Source organism: Myxocyprinus asiaticus, chromosome 7 (genome assembly GCF_019703515.2).
Source record: "Myxocyprinus asiaticus isolate MX2 ecotype Aquarium Trade chromosome 7, UBuf_Myxa_2, whole genome shotgun sequence".
Classification (NCBI taxonomy): domain Eukaryota; kingdom Metazoa; phylum Chordata; class Actinopteri; order Cypriniformes; family Catostomidae; genus Myxocyprinus; species Myxocyprinus asiaticus.
In genome coordinates this window covers 14,451,925-14,472,324 of record NC_059350.1, presented here as the reverse complement: position 1 = coordinate 14,472,324, position 20,400 = coordinate 14,451,925, and the positions used below count along the sequence as shown (strand labels likewise).

Here is a 20,400-nt window from a genome sequence, read left to right as displayed (position 1 = left end):
TAGACTGCCACTTTATATATAACTGTCATGTAGAGATGAATTTACTGTTTACAAACAAACGCTCCTCCCCGACCCTTCCGGATTCTTTTGGTAGCCCAGAAAAGAACTGCTGTCTATGGGCGCTTTGCTCAATTTGCACTGAAACTGCCCAAAAAGTGCTGTTTGTGGGGTTGAAACACCCCATTTTCCACAGATTATTGGAGATTAGGGCTTCTTTAAATTTCCACCAGATCATTACATCAGGAAAAACTCAGGATTTTACATAAATGATGATATTTCACGGGTCACCGTCATTGTTATTGCGTCTGCTTTATTAGACACAATTGACTGCCAGCAGCTGTTGGTGGATATTGACTTTTTTCCCCAATGTATTGTGCAAACTCTGTCTACAAATGGCTGTTTTTAATTTCCAAAGTGTGACAGATATGATCAAACAATGATCTTACGATCAAGACAACCATATATGATATAACAGGAGGAACAGGCCCCGTTTCCACTACCGCAGTGCATGGACTACTGTTTGTGAAAAGATGAGTGAATAAAAATGTCATAATGCTAAAATGATGTCTTTGCATTTATTTTGAACTCAGTAAATAATATTGTTCAATCGAAACGGCTGTTATTAATTTTGATTTGGAATGTGATCATATTGAAGTAAAATAGTATTATTTATTGTATGTGGGTTAATAATTTAAGAAGTTAAGACACATATTGTATGTCTGATGGTAGTTTTCATTTCTAAGTACCCAAATTCTTAGGCTTTAGAAGTGTGTTAAACGTGTGAGGATGTGTATTCATCAACCTGTTACATGTCCGACATAATGATACAGGCTCATTGAACCAAGTTTAAACTTGTTTTCACAATATTTCAGAAAATAACCCACATACTTTCTTCACTGTAAACCATAGATATTCCTTTATAATAACTTTTATTAACATTAAAAGACATTATTACTTTATATAAAGCTTTAAAAAAAAAACTGCAGCGCTGCTTGTTTCCACCATTGAAATCTGCTGCTCGAAAAAACCAGGAAGCAGGGTTTCCTGCGGTGTGACATCAGAGTAATTTCATCTATAAGAAGTTCCCTAGTGCTAGTAGGGGCCTCTAGACTTTTATTTTGATTTTATTATGGTCCTGTGTTCTTGTTTCCTTTTTTATATGTTGACTGTCTCATAATGTCTTGTTTATAGTCTTGTTTACCCCGTTAGTCTGTATATTGCCCTCTTGTTCTCTTTTTAGTCTGATCGTATCCTTTGTAGGCTGTAATGTTAATAAGCTTTGGTAACCTGTGTCTCTAGTTTCTTGCATTATTGGAGTTTTGCTAATTGACAATTAAGCACCATTCTTTTCTACCATAGACAGTTATATCTCTTGTGGTTACAGACACATTTGCTGATCACAGCAAACTAGAGATAATGGAACTGGTTGAATGACTGTACTGGTGGTGTGACTCAAGACTCCAGTTTCATTGAAGATCAGAAAGGTTGCTTTTTAGAAGAAAAGCTGGAAAGCCTTTTCTGTTATCTACTCCTTCAGCATGATAAATTCATTTATATTTCACTCTAAATTGGTATAAAAGTCCTTTTTACAAACTACTCCTACTTTCACTTTTACTCAGCACTTTCAGTAATACTTATTCAGCAGTCCTCATCACACATGAAAACCTATTTGAGAACTTGTTGGCTGCCCGTGTTGGCAGCCTGTGTCAACAAGAGGGAAACAAAGATTAACCCATCGAAATTTGAAAAGAACAATGATTGAACAGTAGCCTAATAGCCATTAATAAAGACTCATTAGTCATGATAAAATATGTAAAACCCTTGTGCCAACCTATTTTAACTTTGTCCACTAATTGCAAGCTTGCCATGTTCTTTAGAATGAAAAATGCTGTAAAGTGATACACTATGGCTGCCTATAAAAAGGAAGCCTGATCTTATTAGCTGCATTGTACAGCGCAAAACATAAAATGTATTACAGTGAAGTGCTAGTGTATAACTGTACTTAAGGTAACAGTACTATATACCTGTTGGCACTCTACCTCAAGGTGGTTGTTTCCAATTATATTGCAGGAATGTCTACTAAGCAAACTGGTTTCAAATTGGAACCGTAATTCGTTCTAATATAAAAGATAATTAAAGTAAATATAAATGTTTTTTTTAATTTTTTATTATTATTTCTCTGCTTCCCCATAGCAAAAATTACAAGCAAAAATCGAAACTATCTATTTCTTAATGACAACTGAATATATACAATATTGTTTGTCACTGTTGTCTACATTTGATCAATGCAATTAAGTTTTCACTCACACTTGGCTAAAAGTGGGATTGAGACTTACATTTTATGTAGATTGTGAAAGTTTCCATTACTTTTTCACAATAAGTTTATATTCACAAATTAAAAACACATATAGTTGCATTTGTGTGTACAAAACAATTCAAAATGAGTAAACATTCCTTAACACTAATGTTATTGGTTTTGTAAAGACTATGAGCAAGATCATGCAAATATTAAGACCCAACACAGCAGAATTTGATTATTTGGTAACACTTTATTTTAAGGGTCCACAATAATGCACTCGTTAAGCATGAATGAGACATCAATTAACAATGAACTGAATGTAGGGTAAAGCTATCTCAACTGGCTATCACCTCCTGTTCTAAAGTGAACATTTTACCTATTCAACTTCTTGGTTTGTTTTTGCATTATATTTAAATATATTGAGACAGTAATTATAACTAATTAGTATTGTTTTTACTAATAAATTGCTATAATTTTGTATTAAAGACAACTTGACACCCTGTTCTTTATTAAAATTTGTACATACTCAAGTTATTGGATTTCTTTGCACTTATTTTGTGGTATTTTAAGTTTATTGAACTATATTAAGACAGTAATTATTAGTACTGGTTTTACTTAATTGTTACTAATGAACTATGTTAATAAACTACTACTAACTAACTAATTTATTAGGTACATTTATTACACATTTATTAGGTATTTACAGTATTTGTTGTAAACAAAACAAAAAAAGTTCAATTTGATTGTAATTAAAATATGTGGGAAAAAAAGAAAAAAAGGACAATTTTAGTAATTTATTAGAAACAGATTTGAAAAGCCAATAATTAGCCTTAATTACTGACTTAACCCTATAACGCCACCTGTATCAAATTTGATAAGCTATTTTCTAAAGCCTGTGCATCATTAACATAATCAAAAGTTTGCCGGAAATCCTGTTGTCTGCAATGTACTAGATGTCTGCTGCCACCTGGTGGATGTTTCCGGGCATTTCATGATGGAGAAATATTTTTTTAAATTTTCCAAATATGTCCGCTTTTGTATTGCATGCCCTGTATTTTTTAATTTATTATTATTTATGTGTAATCTTTGCTGATTTTAATAAAGTAAATTAACAGTAATGATTATATTGCTACTGATATTGTAAAATTCGTATTTGCTGAATATAAGCAACTTGTGCTTGGTTCAAATTTTGTACATTATTTTATTGAAAATGCATGTTGAAATCCATGTATCAAATATAATACAACAGGCTTTTGAGGTATATCTTTCAATCACCATTACATTACATTCATGCCCACCACAAAAACAAAAATCACAGAGGTTTGAAAATTCTGACATACTTTTTATAAGATATATTTAAAGTGTGAACTAAAAATTCTGTGAGTTTTCATATATACAGCCTGCTCTGTCATTTTAAAGATCTCATTATTTTACATTACAAGCTAATATGATGTCATCTCACCAAAAGTTCCTGAGACCCAGCAAAAAAAGTTTAAATGTCAATATAGTGTTTGGTGCATAAAATACATATGATAAAATTTTTTACATTTCAATCCATATTTACAGACCAAGGAGAGGAATTTGTCATGGCCAAACTCTCAAACATTTGGTATTTCTGAAAAGCCCAGGGAGTCCTCTGATAAAGGTTTTCCACTGTAGCATGTATGGGCTAAGAAAAACTTAAATATCAAATGTCCAACACAAAAATGAATTGCTGGACCTCAGGAGGATATTGACCTTTAACACCTAACGTATCAAATATGATACATAAAAAAAAAAACATGTACATTTAGCTTTTTAAGATTTCTTTTTCTAATGGTAATAAAAACAGATAAATGTTAAAAAAAATTGAATTTTCTGACAATTTATCATAAGTCAGGCTTTACAGGGTTAATACTGTTTAGTAAACTTGAAATTGATGTACATTAATTACATTACTTTCTACACAAAAATAAGACATTCAATAAGTTGTATAATATGGCTAAGTTAGCCTTACTCTACATTCTACTAATTATTAATTAATGTCTTATTCATCCTTAATTACTGCATTATTGTGGACAGTTAAAGAAAAGTGTTACCGATTATTTACCTAATGCTATTATTTACAAAATAAGTAATATACTGTATTTGATTTGTCAGTCAAGCACATGATATATATTGCACAGGTTCTGACAGTTTTGTGATTTACATGGGTGTTTGAGGGAGTTTTTTAGTGAACATTCCTAACAAAAATGTTGGGGCCATGGTTATTATTAAAATATTATTTATAGTTATAGTAAATTTGGTTGCTGTAAGCAGTAACCTATGGAAGTAGATATAAAAAAATATCTAAATAGTTTGCATAGACTTCTAGGTGGAAGGTTCTATGTTTTGTGAATAATGAGAAAGATTACGAAATGCAATGAGTAAAGCAGAATGATTTTGGAATCCTCCCCCAAGTGCTTCGATCAGCCACTATTAATATCGTCCAAGGGAATACGCTCCAGAGTCATTCGAGAACTTCTCTTCAGGTTTGTCTGACTCCTGGCTCTGTTCTCTGGTCCTGTATAATGAATTACTGCTCTGAATATGTGAATCTGATACCTAGAATTAAGAGCAAAAGATTGAGTGAGATGATGATTTTTAACAAGATAGATAATTTAATGTTGATGGAGACTGTCTTAAAAAACAAACCTCTTCAAATTTCTTAGCTTTGTACTGGTCAGCTCCTTTCAAGAAGTTCAGCAGAATGATGTCACAAAGGACGGTTCCCTAAAATAAGGAATGTTAAAAAAGCATGAGTTTTGGTTCCTCTTTATATTCTGAAGCCATTCTATTTCTATTGTGAAAATGTCATTATTAAACATTTGCAATATTATAATATTTATAATATATAAACAATCATTTACGAATACATTCATATATTCATCCATTAACATTTTGCTTTAGGAATATTTTATTAATTGTTATAAATGATAAATTAAGAAAATTAATGTTGTAGCAAGCAGTAAGTTGCCAACTGGCACTGATTATAACATGATCAACAATAAAATATATTCCATGATTCTTCACAAAGTTTATCAATGGAATTAAGGAAAATTTGCATTTTAGTTCCACTAAATGCATTCGAGAAAAAATGAAGGGTAGCTCGCCATTACACCAAAAATGGGCAAATGGTTCTCTGAAATGTCACCTGACCTCTGTAAAGTGTCTCCATTATGCAAGTAAATTACACGTCTATACAAATCGATTGTTCCTGTAGATCTGGGGCCAGACTGGCAATTTGCTCACTTTACAGACACCTTAACTTCACCTAAAATGTTTTAATTAGAATGTTGTTTTTTTCCATACTTGTGAGAATACTTGTATTTTGTATTTTTCTTATTTTATAACAAATTATATTATCAGCATAACAATTTGAGTAAAAAGTTGAATTAAAAAATGAACATGAATTTCAGAATTTCTTAGCAAGCTGTCAAAAATTGTTAAGCGTAATTTGAGAATGTTCCCAAGGGCATATTGTGTGTTTCAATGGAAGCAAGGAAATATGACCTTCTGTACAAAGGAGTTAACATGGACAATGTCACAAATTTATATTACATTTAATTAGTGACCAAGAAATAGAGTAGAATCTTAAATTTTAGTCATATATTTTTGTCATAACATTTCTTTGTTTTAAATTTCTCTCAGTCCTTAAACTTTTTGTTTATTTTTAGGTTTAATCATTGTGCTGTGTTCGTTTTGTGCTAACAAAAATGACCGAACCACTAAGATTGTTTATAAACCTGTCATATTGCATATATTATCACAAGATATTGCATTAGATCATTTTTAGTAATTATGACAGGTTTTGTACTTCTTTTTTTAACATATTATTAACATTTTTTTTTTATCTTAATTGATAGAAGGATTAATTGAACTGAGCTCATACCGGGCTAGTGGGGGGCACTCCCTGCGGAAAACAAAAAATGTATATATAATAATCACACAATAAATTAATAACCTCTTGCTTGATCTGAAAAAAATAAAAATAAATAGAATATGGACTTTACAATGTATATAGCTGATCATACCAATTCTTAAATAATGCTTTTTAATTTGCTGACAAATAAAAACTGTTTCGTTCTCATTATTTGCAAATTTTTTATCACAACAATTATATTCAGAGTTGGTAAATCCATAAAAAAGATAAGATAGCCATGTGTTATATATCATTGGAAGTTCTCAATTTGTAGAATGCAATGAGCAAATTTGTTTCAATCAGAGGTCAAACTGCAGTGAGTATTAGTGTCCAATAAATATAATAATATATATAATATATATTAACCTTTTTCCTTATTACTTCCTGAAACATACATATAACGTAGACAATGATATATCGTAACTGACAGCAGACTATCCCAGTTCAAACGAGCCCAAACACAACATAATATGATGAGTAGATCTTGAAATATTCCTCAAAGAGTGAACATGGAAAGACGACGCACAAAAGGGCACGTTGTGTGTGTGTTGTGTGTGTGCACATGTCCAAGGACTTTGTGTGTGCTAACACACACTGTATGTGCACATCTAAAGGATTGAGATGCTCCTGAACACTTAATATTTCTGTATTTTGTAGTCTAATTCATTCATTTCCAATGGTCAGACATTTTTGACCAGAAAAACAACAAGTGTAACAAAGTGAAATAAAACCAAAAAAATAAAAAATAAAATGGTCAATTATTTATTGATTTTTTTTTTCAGAATATGTGAACAAAGTCAAGAAATTGTATTTCAATTAGATTAAGTTAAAAAAATAAAAACATTAAAAATTAAAAAAAATTGTAAGAATATAGTAATCTGGGTTAAAATGATCGGAACAGAACATAAGAGTTAAATTCGATTTTGAATCCCTGACTTTCAATGTGGACTCATACTTTTGAACCCTACATCATGTTTGAAATAATCTTATTTTGTAGTTATACATATAGTTACTTACAGCTTGTTAAGGCACAGCTTGATAAATAAACACTATCGGAATGTTGCAGTTTAAAATGTATTTACTTAAAGCACATTGGTCTTATTAGGAACGAATTATTGGTGCATGTTATTGGTGCATGTCTTTGTTATCTTTAATTACCTATAATTATTCATCTATAATTTGCTCTTCCTCTAAAATGAATTTGCTTTTCCACTAATGTCACTTTGGCTACACAAGATAACATGAGTGGATAATGATAACAAAGAGCCAGATAGTTTTTTAGGATCCTTTTCACAATCCAATCAATTCCCAATTAATAAAATTAATGCTGAAGTCTGTTATTTTATCTGTGTTAAAGGGTTCATGTTATGAGGAATAAAATTTTCCTTGATCTTTCGACATATAAGAGGTCATTGTACTATAAACACATACTGTAAGTTTCAGAACTGAAAACTTCCTCCGTAATAGAAAAAGAGCATTTATTTAAACCAAACTGCAAAAATGGCTCGTTTGGAATTCATGGAACTTGTGATGTCACAAGGACCGAATACATCTGCATATGCAATGCCTATTTTTCATCACTGCACCCTTGGCCCGGCCCACTGATGCTCAGTCAGTCAGTCACACAGGTGAAGAGGAGAGAGAGATGGGGCCTGTCATGGGAAATTCATCCAAAGTGAACTTACACAGGACCAGAGGTGGGTAGAGTAGCCAAAAACATTACTCAAGTAAAAGTACAATTACTTAAAAAAATACTCAAGTAGAAGTAAAAGTACTAATGTTAATAATTACTTGAGTAAGAGTAAGAAAGTATCCAATTGAAAGAATACTCAAGTAGCGAGTAACTAGTTACTTCCACATTTAACATAATAGACGTTTACTCCACAATATTCCATTACAAAATAAACAATTAACATGTGTTATATAATATTAATTATTTCAATAATATTGGAAATTCTGTCACCATTCACCATCATGTTGTTCCAAACCATATGACTTTCTTCCATGCACAACTGGAAGAAAGGTTTGAAAAACTTTCTAGTAATTATTACGGTGAAAAAACGTGAACAATGTTCCACAGGCCCAATTATATATAATGCTGAATAAAACGAAGCAACATTATGCTTTATTAATGCCTACTGTTGCTACTTCACAGCTTTTTAAAGTCCTGCATGGATTCTTAGTTCAGGGTAGTTACAGTATTTCGTCGAAAAAATTTAGATCATTAGTTCTTTACACGAAGGGTAAACTGCACCTCATCTCTGTGTTTGGAAGTGTGTTGGGCTTATTTAAGTTCAAAGCTTGTTCTCTGTTATCCATTAGAAAAACGTGCCTTGTCTGTCAAACGTAGAAATTCTGTGCACACGCAGAAATGTTGTCTGCATGTTATAGGCAGAGCAAAAGACATTTACGCTTAACGCGAATGTTTACATGGATATAGACACAGATGTATTGCAGCACTGATATAAAAATTTATACTTATAAACTGAGGTCCTAAGAGCCCATAGATAAAGACCATCACCATGACACAGACAAGCTCACATTATCACAAAATCACCAAAACTTACCACAACGTGTTTTCTTAAGTTGGAGCTGTAATTTTAATTCTTGAAATATCCGCTTGTCTTGGTGTAAAATGAAGGCATTGCATGGCAAAAGAAAGTGTTTGTTTTGAACCATGCTGCAGCTGCAGTGATGAGCTCGACTCGAGTGACAGAATGCGACACTGTAAAATTCCGCTGTCGTAAAAGTACCATTGAAAAAACTCTTAATGCATTTATTAACACTCATTGAATTAAAACCATTAATGTAACAACAGGAACGTTGCTCATTTTAATGAAGTAAAAGTAAAAAAAAATCATTAGAAATTTACTTGAGTAAGAGTAAAAAGTACCCACAATTAAATATCCTCAGAAAAGTATAATATTAATATAAAGTAATATTTTCCAGAAAAGTTACTCAAGTAAATGTTGCGCATTACTACCCACCTCTGCACAGGACACCTTCATGTGCCTGTCTGGATTTAAATGTTTTTCTACATAAACATGCACAGACAGACGTCTTTGACAGCTTGATACATATCTCGGGCCACTTTTAAAATATGCGGTGTCAAGTTACAACTCTGAAGAGGAAAAGCTCTCTGTCATTCAGCTGCTGCCTCGTGTTCTTTTGCCCATCTGCGCTATTTTTAGTTGTTGGTGTATGAAAACATGATGGAATGATACTGGAAACTGGGTGTGTCTTCAGTGTATTTTAGAGTGGATTGTATATTTGGCTCATATCATACCACTCATAATACAACTCAAGCTTTGCAAAGGAACTGTTATTGAAGGACGGGCCAGTTAAAAACACTTGGACGTGATCACAAAAAACATGAGTAAGCCATATCATATTTCACGTAATGACTGTGTGATAGTTTATGGTGATCACATTCTGTTTACACGGGGCGCGTCCGTTGACGCGACACGATGCAATGGCTTGAGGTTGTCTACACGACATGAACTTTCTAGTAATATATAAATTTCAAGAGAAATTTGATTCTCCATTTCATTACCCCTTTAATATATTCGGATGCAATGTGTTGGATGTGTGTTATGTGTAAACCCTGACATTTAGTTTTAGAATGTTTTGGTTCTTATTCATTTTCTTCTGATTGAGTTTCAAAAATGGCTCTGCTCGAGGGGCTACACGATGTTAGCCAATCATAACATTGGGCGTTTACGTTGAAGTTTTAAGGAGGCGCTTATGCCAAAACCGAGCATTTCAAACAGAGGGCCAGAGACAGGGTGCAAAATTACCATATATTTCTAAATTATGACTGTTTTGGTGCAAAAAGACTTTACAAACAGTATCAGTGGACCTCAGGGAAGATAATAAAACTATTAAAAAAGAGCATTTCATGACCCCTTTAAAGATGCAGTCAGTAATTTTTTTCCTCACTTAAATTTTTTTAATTCCAAATAAATTAATAGTAATTTTGAAGCATATGTATAAAATAATATTCACTCGTATGAGATGAAGAGTTCATTCATATCAGTAACCTTATAAAAGCTCTTTTATTCTACGTTGCAGGGGCGCCTCATGGGGGCAGCCATGTTAGCATCACATGACCAGCTGAACACTACTCGCTTAATCTCAGTAACTGCCCTGTTATTGGACACTTTTATTCATGGATTAACTTAATCCTGGCATCCTGTGCATAGTGAATTTCTACAATGGCACTGGTAACTGAAAACTACTGTGTTTGAATGATGCAGCATCCAGGCCACTAGGTGTCAGTGTAAGCCAAAATAAGCCACTTCGACATACTTAAAAAAATGACTGAGTGCACCTTTAAAATACTTTCTATTATCCCAGCTTAATATGCAGAGACAACTGTAAGCAAGCCATTTGTAGGGTCAATAAAAATGCCTCTGTTTGTTTTGAGTGACTCGTCCATACCAACACAGTAACCTTGATTAAACCAGTGGTGTGAGTTGGGAGTGGGACTGTCTATTTGTTTGATCAACAGAGACAGGGGCTGTATTCAGAAAGCTGTTTGAAAACAATGTTTATTTTTGCAATTCCGTTCGGTGGCACAAGTGCGGTAGAAATGTCACACTTTAGCTTTAGTCCTGCCTTACATTTTTTTTGTTGTTGAATATCTACTTTCACTCAGCATTGTCACATAACAGAAGTAAAATGGGTTACGAATGGCAATTCACGGTGAGTATAATGTTTAAAATGCATCAACACAGAATATTGTATATTAGATACACCTACCACACCCACAGAGGTGAAGGCAGCAACCATGTTGATTAAAGTTGGGATCATATCAAATTTTCCTGCCTGTAAATTTGAGCAAATAAGCACACATACAAAGATTCACAAAAAAGTTCCATTTTAAAACATTTGTAAAAATGTATATTTAAATAAGGGATGGTTCACCGAAAAATTTATATTTTGTCATCATTTACTCACCCTTATGTTGTTCCAAACCCATATGACTTTTTTCTTCTTATGTGGAACACAAAAGGAAATGTTATGTAGAATGTTAGCCTCAGCCACCATTTACTTATATTGTATGAAAAAAGTGAATGGTGACTGAGACTAATATTCTGCCTGCTTTTCTACTTTGTGCTCCATGGAAGAGAGAAGGTCTTACTAGTTTGGAACAACATGAGAGTGAGTAAATTATGACAGAATTTTTATTTTTGGGTGAACTATCCCTTTAACCTTTAAACTAACCTATTAAAATATATCTTTCCATCTCACAGAAGTCAGAAACATACATAGAATAACTTACATCTCCATTTACCAGCACATCGAATCTGATGGCATAGGCTTTCAGCAGTGTGCGATACTCCGTTCCGTTCTCCATTTTAAAATATTTTGCATACCTAATGACAGATTAAGACATGTTAGCAGATTTGATTTAAAGATTTTATTTCCAGCTATGCATGATTTCATTCTTTCATACAGTAAATGTTCAGTATGCGGTACGTTCCTAAGATATTAGAAAATATGTTATTCTGAATCACCATTCACTTTCATTGCATCTTTTTTCTATACAATGAAAGTAAATGGTGACTGAGGCTGTCATTCTACCACAGTCAATATCTCTGATTGTGTTCCATGGGGAAAAAAGAAAGCCACACAGGATTGGAGCAACATTAGGGTGAGTAGTATATGATAAGAGAATTTACATTTTGGGGGAAAACTGTGAACGGTAGAAAAAAAGGGTCTAGAACCTGAAGTTGTATCCTGGAGACACAGAGGTTTTCTCTGACATGGCGTCCAGACGAGTGAAGGAGTAGGCAGGCTTACACTCATCGTCTGCTTTATCTAAATCACACACCCATGCTATTTTTATCCCTATCACTCCCCCCTGAGAGAAAGAGAGAGAAAGAGATTACTTCCACAATTCCACACAGAAATTTAAATTCTGTAATTATTTACTCACCCTCATGTCATTCCAAACCCATTTGCTGTTATTTTTTCTGTGGAACGCAAATATTTACACAGATTTGTTTCCATACAGTTCATTGTGACCATGTCTGTCAAGCTCCAAAAAGGATCAAAAGGTCCATACGAAAGATACTTTAAGTAAGGATCAGGTGGAAATTGATGTTGTTATTCACTGATAATTTTTATTTGCATTCACGTCCAGGTTCAGTAATGAATCACGTTGATGATCACGATGCATTACACCAAGTTTGACATTATTGATAGCAAATGTCTTTGCTTTTTGTGTGTGTCTGAACCGAACTTGGAACTGAACCTCAAACCGAATCTTAATTTTGGTCTGTTCCTCACACAAAGCTTCTGTATGAATTCAGATGACTTGTAATTGTAAACTAATGTAGTACATTAGTTGTACAGACTACTTTTTCATGCCGTTTTTAAAAAAAAACAAATTATTTATTTTTTTTATTTTAGAGCTTGACAAACATGATCACTATGAACTGTAATTTTATGGAAAAGAGTATAGTAAAGATTCTTCAAAATTTCTCCTGTTGCATTCCACAAAAAAAAAAAAAAAAAAAAAAAAGCAGGTTTGGAGGGTAATTAAATAATGCACATTTTTTAATTTTGGGTGAACTTTTCCTCTACAGAGAAATGGGTGATGCAATTTGAGAGTTTTATCTACTGTCTTATCTATGAAGCTAGATGACGAAAGGAAGAATGCAAGGGGGGGAAATATACAGTAAAGGCAAGTGTAAAAGAATTGAAGGGAACTGAATGGAAAGACAGAATGAGAAAGAAAGAGGTCTCACTTTTTTAGCAAGAGTGGTGAAGTCTTGCTGTGCAAACCGGATCACGTCCCCCACTTTAAATATGGGACAATACATGTTACTCTCAAAGTCAAAGTTACATTTCTTTATGTAACTACTGTTGATGTTGGGCAAGAAGTTTCCCCTGTAAGGAAAAGAGAAAGATTTGATGAAACTTGTGATTTCTGAAACATTAAGGGCTCTTATATTCATGAATTCCAACAAGAGTTGTTGTAACAACGCAAATGCTTATAGAAAAGACAAAATATCATTTTCATTAACTGATTTTGGTCCTCTATTGCTGTATAGTTTATGTATTTTCTGATAAACTCAAGTACATATTATTGATGTGTTTGTCAGTGTTTGTTTGCCATTACTTTGTGAAGTTAAAACGGGGAAAGCGAATGCTGTTTTTAATGAAGATGGTGAAGTTCTCCACCTCCATCATGGGGTTTCTAAATAAGAAAGGAAGACATTTTCATCATCTCTTCTCTTTATTCAACAATCCATTCATCCATGCTGTCATTCATTTCATATGTTCATTTAGAGTTGGACTCACGGTTGAACGTCATCAATCTCTGCTGGACACCATCCTCTGATCTCACAGGTTTTGTGTGTTATGTTGAAGTTCACACATCGGCCTGTCGGCAATCCTTGAAACACAATCAGTGGAATTGAACAAAATGTTTAGATCTTACTTTGACGATTTTGAGCTGTGGCCATACTGACTAATACAGATCCATCAATAAATAAGCAATATCACTTTTATACAACAGTTCAACCAACAAGTACATACTGACAAAAATTGGCCAGCTAGTGTGTACATTTACTCTCTGACTGGTGAAAATAATTCCAAAAGAAGCCATATCAGTATACTATTTGTTAATCTACAGACATGGTTTTCCAAAATCCCTAAACCAAGGTCAAAATTATCAAGTGTAACTCCTACAGCTTTCAAGCTTCATCCACCAAACTTGGTACAGACCTACAGACTCTTCTGACTTAGTGTGCTTTGTCTTCTCTAAATTATCGGACTTACGGTTTTCCCATAGCGGCTGATCAAGTATCACACTGACTTACATTGACAGAATGTTCAGACAGGCCAAGACTATTCAAAAAATTCAAATGTAAACTCTTTCTCTCTCTCTTGCTTTTCTTTTTATCTATCTATCTATCTATCTATCTATCTATCTATCTATCTATCTATCTGCTGTTTGTCTTACTGTAATACCTGTATAACCATCAAACTTCAAACTTTTAAAGCTAGTTTAAACTTTCATTCAAGGCTTTGTCAATCCAACACCAAAGTTTGTCTTGGCTTTACCTAGTCATTCTATCTTCCAATTATGAACAGACAGACAGACAGACAGACAGATAGGCAGGCAGGCAGGCAGACGGACAGACAGACAGACAGTCAGATAGCCACCTACTGGCATAACATGCGCAAATGGCCACAGAACGAATCAGTGAAAGAAATCAAAATAAACGATGAATCAAAATCCCCACCACGATTTGAAAAGCCTTCAACCCCAACAAACTGATACAAATCGTGAAGCTCCCAGTGCTGGTATACTAAATAACAGCATTCTTGGCCAATCAGATTCAAGGACTGAAACTAACTGCTGAATGAATTTAGATAATTTATTGTTTACAATAATAGAGATTGACTTATACATATAAGAGAATATGTAAAATCTTACCATTGCTAGAAGGTTTTGACAAATGCTTCTTACATGCATTGTCATCATCACATTTGAATTTCATCTCACTCTGAACAGATACATAGACAAACACATGAACATACACATACAGCCATCTGTGAAAATGTAAAATTGATAATCTAGAAAGATTTCAGTTCTTGACAGAACACACATATTCAGAATAGGGTGACTTGTCTCACCTCGGGACAGTTTCCCTGTACTTGGTTCTCTGTTGTGATGAGCTTAGTGATGATGCAGAACACTGACGCCCCCTAGTGGACACACACACACACACACACACACACACACACACACACACACACACACACACACACACACACACACACACACACAGACACACACACACACACACACACACACATATGTTGGTGCAACTATCCTTATGAGGACTCTCCATAGACATAATGATTTTTATACTGTATGAACTATAGATTCTATACCCTAACCCTACCCCTAAACCTAACCCTCACAAAAAACTTTCAGCATTTTAGTATGTTTTTTAAGCTATTTGTATTATGGGGACACTAGAAATGTCCTCATAAACCACATTTATAGCATAATACCCTTGTAATTACCAGTTTGTAACCTAAAAAAATATCCTCGTAAACCACCCAAACCCACCCACACACACACACACACACACACACCGCTTGGTTTTCTCTCATGGTGGGGGCTTTCACTGACTTCCTTTGTTTTTATACTGAATTCATGACATTTTTTTTATCCCTCAAACCTAAACCTAACCCTCAAACAATCCTTTTTGTACTTTTAGACTTACTCATAAAGACATTATTTAGTATGTTTATTGAGTGGTCCCCATGATATAGGCAAACCTTGACACCCTACACAATAATCCTTAAAATAATACAAAAATGTGCTATTCGTAAAGCTACAAATTTGAATTACTTGAGTAGGTGTGACATAATCGGCTACATCCATTATCCGGTTGTTATACTCTCCAAAACCTTTGACTTTAGTCATCACTGATGATTCAATGGCTGTGTCTCTCACTTGATATGCTTTCTCGGTCAAAAACACCCAACTGAGTGGAGTTGGGGATAGGGTGGCAAGAGAGAGACAGACAGAGAGAGAGAGAGAGAGAGAGAGAGAGAGAGAGAGAGAGAGAGAGAGAGAGAAACAGAGCAATTAACAGGTTACTTCCTTTTGAAATTTCTATAATACAAGATACTATCAATTTTAATAAATGTGGCCAAAAAAAATAAAAACATAAATTAAGTTTTCCAAGCACTTTCTTTTCACTAAGAACAAAAATTTGTTTCTTCCTCTCTTATAACAGACTTTTAAAATACTTCACAACAATGGTGTCATGACACATAAACCGAAAACTAAATTTACAGTAACTGTCCAATTACAATTAACCACGTTTATTGGAACATGATTAATTTCTTTCCTACAATGTTCTTAAACATAAATATGTCATTGTTTTCTTTATTTCAAGGTACAAGCTAAAATCCACAGAATCTGTTCCACTTTTGCTGTTGTACATACAACTGTAAACATCACTATGTAAAAAAATGCCATCTAACACTCACCCAATGAAGTATGTGATGATGAGGAGTTGGACAACACGGTTGATGATGCCGATGGTCCAGCTCTTAACCACCACGGACTTGGTTGTCTCATAGGTAAAAAAATCTGTTATACAGCCCCACATCTTTCCAGCACACTTCTGCATTCACAAAAACTCACACCCTAGGAGCGTATAAATGTATTTTTGTAAGAATGTGTATAGGAGAATATAGTGTTAAAGCAGTCCAAATGCTTTATCCTGTGTTTTTAGATATCTAAAACACACATATGTTGAAAATGTTTTAAAAATCTCTTCAATAAACACCCTTATTTGTTTGCCTGATGGATAAATCCACATCATAAGACCAGTTCCTTTCATATAAGCCCTCTCCCTGTTTCTCTTAATCCCTCCCTCTCTCCTCCCTCTTTCCTTGTATTCCTCCTTCAGTTATTCTATCCTGTCTTCAGATTTACAATTTACATTTATATTCTTAGCAGACACTTTCTTAGCAACTTACAATACAGTGCACAAATCAAATTAGTAGCAAAGCTAAGCTTTAGTCACAAAGAAGCAGCTCCTAACAGCTCCTACTGTACTGTACATAAGCATGTTTATAACAAAAACAACAGATACTGTATAAGTGCATGTGTGAGGTCTAGTAGGTGAATCTTAAAGATGTGAGTTTTGAGACATTGTTTTGAGCATTAGTTGGTTCCACCACACAAACAAATACAGTATGGAACTCTACACACGCACATTATATCATGACCACAGCAGTGCCATTAGTAACAAACTGTTTCACACAGGAAGCCCCATTAGGATGGAATGTAAATTACTAGATTACAGTGGTGTATAAAAGTCTGAGTCCACATTGTAAACAGGGATTTAAAGCAAAGAAGTGTTGTGACATAAAAAGAAATTGTAATTCTTTAGATTAATGTTCCTTTTTTATTAAGTCACATTGCACATACAACAGAAAAAAAAGAAACTTATCATAAACAATATCACAAAAATTACAATAAGAAAAGGAATATAATTTAACAACAAATCCCTGCATGATTTGTTCCAAAGAGCATCTTGTGGTATTCAATGGAAGCAAGGAAATTTTATTAGCATGGTCAATTTGCTTCCTCTTTTGTAAGTCGCTTTGGAAAAAAGAGTCTGCCAAATGAATAAATGTAAATGTAATGTAAATGATTATAATTCTAGAAATAGTGTACAACCTTATACATTTCTTCGGTAACACTTTACATTAAAGTTCTCTATGTTAAAGGTTTATAAAGGGGTTTATAAATGACCAATAACTCATGTACAAATGCATTATAAATCATTTATATGCAGTTACACAACACAAATAAAAAGGGCGTCTTTATTGCCATACCTGCTAAATAGTGAGCCATTTTACTTTACATGTTGTAAATGCTTAATAACACATTAATAGCCTATGAAAATGTATCTTAATGTAAAGTGGACATATTTGAAGAATTTATTAAGGAATTGCCAACATTACAAACATGTATATTAAGTTCTGTATGGTTTAATGGTCATCAGGCTTTTTTATATGATATATGATGTGAATGAGCATGAAGATGTGAAAAGTGTTTAGAGGACCATGTAAGTTGGGACACCACTCGGATTAGCACCATTCAAGTCAAGGCATTACAGTTATTAATATGAACACAAAGTGGACTGTTGCAAAATGACATAATCCTTTCTTTCAATCTCACTATAATATACATATATATATATATACAGGTGCATCTCAATAAATTAGAATGTTGCAGAAAAGTTCATTTATTTCAGTAATTCAACTCAAATTGTGAAATTCGTGTATTAAATAAATTCAGTGCACACAGACTGAAGTAGTTTAAGTCTTTGGTTCTTTTAATTGTGATGATTTTGGCTCACATTTAACAAAAACCCAGCATTAACTACAAGCCAATTATCAAAATGGAAAACAGTAAGGCAATTTAGGATGCTGCCCCTTTGATCCACAACCAGCACTAAGACAAACCACAATTTCAGCCACAATTGAGGGGTAATATTTCTCTCCATGGCCAAGAGTGGAACCATTTAGCTTGTGGTTATCTCCCTCTATAACTACAATACAGCTGGGACTCACTTCCCCACAAAACACACACAATGCAAGAGTAACGCATGACAGAGGAGTGGTGCTTCACTCAAGCACTGCATGCTGGAGTATTTGAAGATGTCTGTAAGTCAAAGATAATGTTAGTGTTAGATGTCTCAAGCTGATTCGATTGTCTTGAAACAGGAGCTGGAGATGAAGAGAAGGTACAGAAAGAAAAAGGAGGAGAGAGAGGGTGAGGAAATGGATGTGACTCAATACAAATTGGTGAACAAAATCATCAATACACCAAATGCAATAATCAGCAAAGTGGTTTGAGAGCCATGATTGAGAGAGAGAAAAAATAGAAAGAAACGTAACAGATACTAGTGGGAGTAAGGCAAAAAAAAATTTAACTAATGTGAAATAGAAGGAGAGGGGAAGAGGAGGGGAGAGATGAAGGAATTAAGGTACTCTTTTACACATGTACCAGAAAAAAAGAGGCGACAAAATTCTTTAGAGGTTTTAATGTTTTTAAAACCTCATGTTTTTTATCGGCATTGATGTTGATCTAAATTAATAATCTAGAGATGAGGAACACATAAACGAGAGTTATTTATCGGCATATCATTCTTGATTGGCAGCATTACGTGAAATGCACTGCAGAAAAAAACAAACGACAATCCTTCTTTTAAGCAGTTTATAGTCAGCGCCTGAGTCTTCATTAAGTTATTCTTTTATCATTATGTTTGTGAGGTAATAGTTTGATCGGTTGTTTTTGCCAATTTAAGCAGATTACTAGATATGTTAAATATGTAAATCTATTTTTTTTTCTTTTTTTTTTTTTTTGTTGAAAGAAATGTCTCCCCTAATTTGGAATGCTCAATTCCCAATGCGTTCTAAGTCCTCGTGGTGGCGTAGTGACTCACCTCAATCCGGGTGGCGGAGGACGAATCTCAGTTGCCTCCGCGTCTGAGACCGTCAATCCGCGCATCTTATCACGTGGCTTGTTGAGCGTGTTACCACGGAGACATAGCGTGTGTGGAGGCTTCACGCTATTTTCCGTGGCCTCCATGCACAACTCACCACACGCCCCACCGAGAGCGAACCACATTATAGTGACCACAAGGAGGTTATCCCATGTGACTCTACCCTCCCTAGCATCTGGGCCAATTTGGTTGCTTAGGAGACCTGGCTGGAGTCATTCAAACTTGTGACATAACCAGGTGGCATCACCAGAAATGGTCACTGAACCATTAAATGGATCTGAACTTATTTTGGTGAACGTAATCAAAACACTCGAGTCACCCGGATACATTTAAATCCCACAATGCACAAGCACAGAGTAAAAAATAAAATTGTAAACATGTACAATTGTCATTATTGTAATTGATTAATTTGTTCAGGACCAGCTTGTGCTCAGTCTTTTATTGTCATGTGTGAAACAGAAGCAAGTGCTCCACAAGATGCCTTTTATTTTTGCAGCTAAATTTGCAAAATTGTGCAATTATTTTGCAATACTTGAATCTTTAAAATACTACAAATATTACCACACCTGGAGTCACACGTTCGAATCCAGGGCATGCTGAGTGACTCCAGCCAGGTCTTATAAGCTATCAAATTGGCCTGGTTGCTATGGTGGGTAGAGTCACATGGGTTAACCTCCTCGTGGTCGCTATAATGTCGTTCTCGCTCTTGGTGGAGCGCATGGTGAGTTGTGCATGTATGCCGCGGAGAATAGCGTGAAGCCTCCACGTGCTGTCTCTGTGGTAACGCGCTAAACAAGCCACGTGATAAGATGCACAGATTGACGGTCTCAGACGCGGAGGCAACTGAGATTCGTCCTCCACCACCCGGATTGAGGCAAATCACTACGCCACCACAGAACTTAGAGCGCATTGGGAATTGGGCATTCCAAATTGGGAAGAATAAGTGAGAAATAAAAAAGAAAAGAAAAAAAATCAAAGAAAAAAAGTACTACAAATATTAAAAGTAAATAATATTTATATATTAATATAATACTTATATCATATTTATATATTAATATATACTGTAATATATTAATACTGCACTGTAAGTGTTGGGTATG

General features: G+C 34.2%; 1 protein-coding gene across 1 annotated transcript; it reads right to left on the bottom strand.

Moving 5' to 3' along the window:
• Positions 1 to 2,188: 2,188 nt before the first annotated feature.
• On the bottom strand, positions 2,189 to 16,562 carry LOC127443376 (P2X purinoceptor 3-like). The gene is made up of 12 exons (XM_051701908.1): positions 16,266 to 16,562; positions 15,619 to 15,754; positions 14,892 to 14,963; positions 14,692 to 14,761; positions 13,551 to 13,644; positions 13,369 to 13,446; positions 12,995 to 13,136; positions 11,969 to 12,105; positions 11,524 to 11,617; positions 11,001 to 11,066; positions 4,973 to 5,050; positions 2,189 to 4,882 (listed from the first exon to the last, which is right to left on the bottom strand). The coding sequence occupies exons 1-12, from the start codon at positions 16,406 to 16,408 to the stop codon at positions 4,757 to 4,759; spliced, it is 1,236 nt and encodes a 411-aa protein (XP_051557868.1). The 5' UTR covers positions 16,409 to 16,562; the 3' UTR covers positions 2,189 to 4,756.
• Positions 16,563 to 20,400: the final 3,838 nt, after the last annotated feature.